This window comes from Camelina sativa, chromosome 19 (assembly GCF_000633955.1).
Source record: "Camelina sativa cultivar DH55 chromosome 19, Cs, whole genome shotgun sequence".
In the NCBI taxonomy this organism is placed as follows: domain Eukaryota; kingdom Viridiplantae; phylum Streptophyta; class Magnoliopsida; order Brassicales; family Brassicaceae; genus Camelina; species Camelina sativa.
This window is the reverse complement of record NC_025703.1, coordinates 16388860-16395987: the sequence shown is the minus strand read 5'-3', so window position 1 is coordinate 16395987 and position 7128 is coordinate 16388860. Positions and strand designations below refer to the sequence as shown.

The 7128-nt window shown below is 39.0% G+C and overlaps 1 protein-coding gene across 1 annotated transcript; it reads left to right on the top strand.

The window, feature by feature from the left end:
* Positions 3669 to 6000, top strand: LOC104767888. The gene is made up of 3 exons (XM_010491855.2): positions 3669 to 4842; positions 4916 to 5330; positions 5418 to 6000. Exons 1-3 carry the CDS (start codon positions 3811 to 3813, stop codon positions 5975 to 5977), a joined length of 2007 nt encoding a protein of 668 aa, XP_010490157.1. The 5' UTR covers positions 3669 to 3810; the 3' UTR covers positions 5978 to 6000.

Below are 7128 nucleotides of genomic sequence, written 5' to 3'. Positions count from 1 at the left end.
CTGTCTTGGCTGAGCTAGTATTCTCTGATTCTCTTCATGAGGAATCATTGCGTCTGTGTCTGTAGCTGGTTACACATGCTCCATCTTGTTCACTGCTTCTATGTCTGAACATGTGTTTGTATCAGACTTGTTCACTGCAACGTTCAATGAATCTGTGTCTGTACTCTTGGTTGTATCAGGTTTACTCATTGCTTCTTGATCATCTCTCTTGTGTTGTATCACCAGTAACAACACCAATATATCTTCAATCTCTCCCTTTGTTACTGAGTTATAGAACTCAAGCTTTCTCTATTATTGCACTTGATGATCTTCAAGCTTTAATGTTGTAGCATAATCTTTGGCAGCTTCATTTTCCTTAAGAGGATTCTGTCATTGTGATCTTCTCTCTTCTGTTTCAATAGTTGCTCCTTTACGCCTTGTTGTCAGTCTTACAATTCTGTCAACACAATGTATCTTCAATCTCTCCCTTGTTGATTGAATTGTAGGACTGACAAACGTTGATGATCTGCAACCTGTAAATATCATGTTCTTGTTTCTTTTGGCACATCCGTTTCAAACAACTTCAAACTCGGTCAACACACAAATCAATTTATCCCTTGTTGATTGAGTTGAAGGACACTAGCTCTCCCTTAATCATAACCCATCAAGTTCCTGATTTTGACCTGATCACATCTTCAGTGAATATCAAATACCTACAAGTGTTGCCTACAACCACGACATAACATAACAACAACAACAACTAGCATATGGGAGTAAATCAGAGAGTCTCCCTTTATAGCTCAGTTTGATATTCCACTTCATACAATGAAACCAACTCATCATCATCAAACCTTGGATTTTGAATGTAACACCATCTTTTGCATTTATCAAACACCTTCAAGTTGTGACAGCAGCAATGACACAAGCATAGCAGCTCCAACAACTAGCAAATGGGAGTAAGTACACGAACTCTCCCTTTTTAGCGCAGTTTGATACTCAAGAAATCGATGGCACTAAATCATCATGCAAGGCAACCATAAGAGCTCCCTCTGCTTGAGTGCATAACTAAGGTAAAAAGTAACATATCAAGAGCATAGTCCAATAAAGAACTCATTATGCAAAATAATGATCCTCCTCTTGCTTTGATGTTAAGAGTCTGCTCACACTTGCCTGAACACTGCAGAAACTTCACAAATACCAAAATCATAAAACCAGAACACGATATCAGCCATCAAACCATTGACAATGATTACTTGGTTACAATGACACATATGAGAGTAGTTCAGAACTAGTTAACCCATCTTCAGAAATGTACCGCTGTCGCCAATAGGATCAGGATCAAAGCCTGCCGTACGCACAAGACAACTAATTTCTGAAGACGAAACACAAACTAGTTCTGAGCCGAGAACACTTCCTTGAGAACACAACTGTGAGAACACTTCTTTGAGAACACAACTGTGAGAACATCTTAAAATCCTCTTTGAACCTGATGACTCTTAACTCAATCATAACCTCATTAGCACTAGCAAGCATGGTGCTTCATTTCAAATCGCAGCCTTTGAACAATGGGAAGCAAAACTGATCAGAAGCAATAACATGATCATCAAAATAATACCTTTGTAGTCGCAGCGGAAACATAGACAATTCTCTCGAACCATGATGATCTTGTGAAATGTAGCACTGACTGAATAGCCTCAACTTCTGTATTTTCTTCTATAGACTAGCTTGTTCAAGTAGTCTTAATCGAAAACTGTTTTTCATCCTTGCAAATATAGGCTTCAAGACGCTCTTCTTTACTAAGGCAGATCAGAGATCCATATACTGTACTTCATGAAGTAGAGGTATCTTCCAAATCAACCAGTTACAATACATATCACACCCATGCTTTTCTTGAAACTCCTCCTGAACCTCAAGCAATATACAGACCAGAGATTTGGTACAGAACCACACACACACACTAGTTGCTTGCAACACCGAAAAGACATCATGACCATAAAAATATTCTTCACCTTAAGAGTAACGTTGAGATAAATCCAGATGAATATACCTTGAGGCAACCTTTAAACAACATCTTTTGATCCCAACAGTGAACCAGTGAATAAGATAGACGATTGCAGCTTCTGAAGCAGTTGTTGTTTCAGTATTTGGAACATCCTTCTTCAACACACAAAAAAAGAACCTCATAAACAATCATCAGATTTAAAAACTAGAGCAACAACAATTTCTTGAATTTCAAAAGCGATGTCCCAACTTTCACTGACAAGACACTTCAGCTTCTTGGGTTACAACTTAATCGGTTTTACTAAACTATGAGTATTCTACCTCAGATTGATTCCGAACAACATCTCCTTGCAGATGTCAATTATGCTAACCTTGCAGAACTGAACCGGAGTTACACAACTCTGAGTATTCTACCTCAGATTGATCCCGACCATCTTATACTACTAGTGAAAGTGAATCCTTCTCTTAAACTTTAATAATCGAGCGCTCTTACTCTTCTCTTCTAACACCCAGAGGTCTTCTTGAATATTCTACAACAACTTACTTGTACACAATACCAACCAATACAAGACACAACTGAGAACAACGCCAATAACATCTGATAAGAGCTTCAAGGACATTCCTCACTAAAACCTCCAAGAACCATAAGAATTTTCAACAGCAAAATATGGGTTTCACATCTCCATAGTAACACTTCTCTCGTGACACTAACTCCCTGCAGAGATTAAATCCTTGTAATCATATTCCATCATGCAGAAGATTTAATTTACATTGACATAGCTTTGAGGTAGTGACACAAAGGTGAATGTCTGTCTTGAACACTTCAGACTTTGGTGCAAGATATTCACCTTCAGATCAGATGACTTTCCACACTTCTTCACAATCAACTTTGTGTTACTCACTGATAGATCGTAATACTTTGATTGTGATTAACAGACCAAGGAAAAATAAGAACTTCTGTTTCTTTTTCCAGCCATGAGGTCTTGAACTGAGCTTCTTCTTTCGCCTTGATGCAGAGACTGCCTTGATGCAGAGCATATACAAAATGAAAAAACAGCCCAGAAAATTCCAGAGTGATGTGGGATGATCAAGGACAGCAATATGAACCCACAGGAAAAAGCGGATCACAATTTGGGTTTGTGGATTGAAAGTTAAGACCAAATTTCCAAAACAGATCCAAAATGCTAAAACCCTGCGAACAGCTAACTTTGGGAACAGTTTCCCATCAAATGGCACAGAATCAGAAAGAGACCTTTATATCGCTGAAAAGATCTTGCTTTCAAGATTCCAAGACATCTTTCAATGCATAGATCTGAGGCCTATAGCAAAGTCAAACTCAGAGGCAAAGTCAGACAAGAAACCAGCTTCATGAAACTGCAACTCCATCAAACTCATAACTTATTCTTCATATCTCGGAAAGACGTCCTATTTACCCCTCAAAACTACCATATCGTACCGAATGTCCCTGGAACTTTGACCTCCTAATAGAACCCCTTCCATCTTATATCGTCTTTCTATTTCCCCCCGAATTAATACTTCTATGTCTATTTCCCCAATTAAATTAACCTTCTCAGCTATTTCTCCATCGACGTCGATTAACACGGTTTACTGTTTTAGTTAACCGACAGACAATTCTTATTAACCAAAATAACCAAATTAAACCATTATTAACCAATTGACAACCCGATTACAACCCGATTAGATCACTTAACCTAAAAAACCCAAAAATCCCCAAATCGTTTTTTCCCTTTCCATCGACGAACCCTAGATCCCTAAATTGATTCTTCTTTCTTCGAATCGTTTTGTTATCTCTTGCTCTTGGCTCTTGGGATGGCGTTAGTCCCCGTTGTTAATCCACCTATTGGAGTGGAGTTCGACGAGGAAGGCGAGGATCGAGATGAATTTCACATCGATAAGCTTGCGACAGATTTTACAGAAACGGAGGAATCGATTCGTCATAACGTGTATCCAGAGAGTGACGACGAGTCTGAGGGTAATGGTCGTGGTGGTGCCGCGCGTGGGGGGACACCGATCGTTCGTGGCGATGGTATAATGTATAAAGGGCAGAGATTCTACAATGGAATCGCGTTTAAGGAGTGTGTGACTGACTATGCACTGGCAACAGGTTGTAATCTGAAGCAATACAGGTACGATAGAGATAGAATCGGGTTTAGGTGTGTTGGTGCTAAGGGAAAATGTCAATGGAAAGTTTATGCTGCGTCTCTTCATAATGAGTCGATGTGGAGGATTACGAAGTACACGAACACCCATGTTTGTGTGCCTAATGGAGAATGTGAGATGTTTAAGGTCCCAGTCATAGCTAGGTTATTTCTTGATAAGATTAGAGAAGAACCAGATTATTACATGCCTTTAAAGATGGAACAGACCATAATGGAGAAGTGGAAGATATCAGCTACGAGAGGTCAATGTCAAGCTGCTAGGAGAAAGGCATTGGCATGGATAGCGAGTGAATATGACACTCAATTTGAACGTCTTCGAGACTATGGAGCTGAGATATTGGAAGCAAATCAAGGGTCTGTGGTAGAGATTGATACGGTGAAGAATGACGCTGGTCATGATGTGTTTAAGCGATTCTATGTATGCTTTGATGTTCTTAGGAAAACATGGAAAAAAACCTGCAGGCCACTAATTGGGGTTGATGGTTGCTTCTTGAAGGAAAAGATTAAGGGTCAGTTGTTGGTGGCTTTAGGAAGAGATGCAGACAATGCTATCTATCCAATAGCATGGAGTGTTGTTCAGGTTGAGAACACAGATAATTGGAGCTGGTTTGTGAATAGGCTGAAGATAGACTTGGAGTTAGGTGATGGAGATGGTTACATTATGGTTTCTGATCGCCAAAAGGTATTTTTTTTTTGTTATGTTTTATGCTTTGTGTGATTTGGATCAGTTTCTAATGAATTTAACTTTGTTTCAGGGATTGATTAAGGCTGTTGAGTTAGAATTACCAAAGATTGAGCATCGTAAATGTGTTAGGCACATTTATGGTAACCTAAAGAAGACTCATCCAGACAAGAAGCAATTGAAGAAACTGCTTTGGGATCTAGCTTGGAGCTACAACACTAGAGATTACGAAGAGAGATTGGAGAGGATTCACGCATATGATAGCAAGGTCTATGAAGATGTCATGAAGACTAAACCAAAGACATGGTGTAGGGCATTCCACAAGATTGGCAGCTATTGTGAGGATGTTGAAAACAACTCAGTGGAGTCTTTCAACAATACAATCAACAAGGCGAGAGAGAAACCATTTGTGGCTATGTTGGAGACTGTTAGAAGGCTTGCCATGGTTCGAATTGCTAAACGGTCTGCTATTTCTTATTCACATGAAGGTTAGTAAGACTACACTCTTATTCTTATTCATTTATATGTTTTATTCTTATTCATTTATATGTACTCTATATGGTCGGATGTGGCAGGATTATGCACTCCTTATGTGACCCGTTTCCTTGCTGATGAGCATAAGGCAGCTTCTACATGCTTTGTATCTCCCAGCACAAATGGAGCGTATGAAGTTTACTTGGGATACGATAAACACCGAGTTTGTTTAAATGCCAGAACTTGTACCTGCATGAAGTTTCAGATTTGTGGAATCCCATGCGAACATGCTTACGGACTGATGATCAAGAAGACATTGGTAGCTGAAGACTATGTGTGTGAATGGTTCAGAACTGCTAAGTGGAGACAGAACTACACAGACGGGCTTGTTCCACAAAGAGGTCCACGCTTTTGGCCTTCCACTGGGGGTGAGAATGTGTATCCACCTCCAAAGCCGGACGATGAGAAGATCGACAAGAAGAGGAAGAAAGGTGTTAATGAGTCACCTACCAAGAAGCAACCAAAGCAAAAGAAAAGAATCATGCATTGTGGGATTTGTGGTGCAGCTGATCATAACTGTAGGTACCACCAGAAGAAGAAGAATAAGAAGAATACAACACAAGTGGAATCTTCTCAAGGTTGTCTCACTCAAGAGAAATAATGTGGGATGGAGGATTAGCATAAGTAGGACTGTTTTTTTTTTGGTTTTATGACCTGTTTCAGAACATATCTTGTTTTGCCTTAGTATGGTCAAGTCCAATCTTTTGAACCTTATTATTAACTATGTAAGGATGTACTCTTCCCTTTTGAACATGAATGTATTTTGAAACAAGATAACATCATCTCTTAAAAACATTTTGTCTCATACAAAACAAACATAGAAAACAACATACAATGTCATCATATTAGCTTAACTAGACCAAATATGATCATACAACCTAATACTAAAACAATTATCATCCTATTCATCCTAAATTTAAATTCAGCTTTTACATCTTCAATCCTCTCAAATATCTCTTTCTCAAGCTCCATTTGCATCTTCTTCTCAACTTTCATTGTCTCTGATATGAACTCTTTCATTGCCTCCACCTCATCCAACAAAGCCTCATCGACCCACTTGAAAACGTGATTGTCATTCATAAGCTACACCATGGACAATTCATTTGGTTATCGTTTAGAACCTTATCAATATTCATAAGCCAAATAATAAGTTCTACTTCGTATTACCTTATTTCCAGTTGCATACACACAACGAAAGTATCGTCGATTTGGGTTATGGTCGGATTTTGACATTTTGGCCACAATTGCTTCTCCACACCAGCATCTCTTAGGTACACCAACAACTCTACCTCTTTCGCGGACATTTGTCGACCTACTCGAAGACCCAGAAATATTACTCATGATTTTGAGAGAAAAAGACAGAAATTTGGATCTTTTCAATTTAGATTTTTAGGGTTCTTAGTGGAGTAAGAATTTGGGGGTTTTCGTTTTAAAAGAAAGAAGAAGAAGTAATCGGGTCGGGTTCTAAATGTTACCCGGTTATAAATTGCTTCCAGACCGGTTTAAGATGGATTTCTATCGGGTTTACTAACAAAACCGTGTAAACCCAGACGGATGGGGAAATAGACATAGAAGTATTAATTCGGGGGGAAATAGAAAGAGGATATAAGATGGAAGGGGTTCTATTAGGAGGTCAAAGTTCCAGGGACATTCGGTACGATATGGTAGTTTTGAGGGGTAAATAGGACGTCTTTCCTCATATCTCCTACTTTTATCACTATGAGTTAGCTTTTCTCCTCCATGTTGATTATG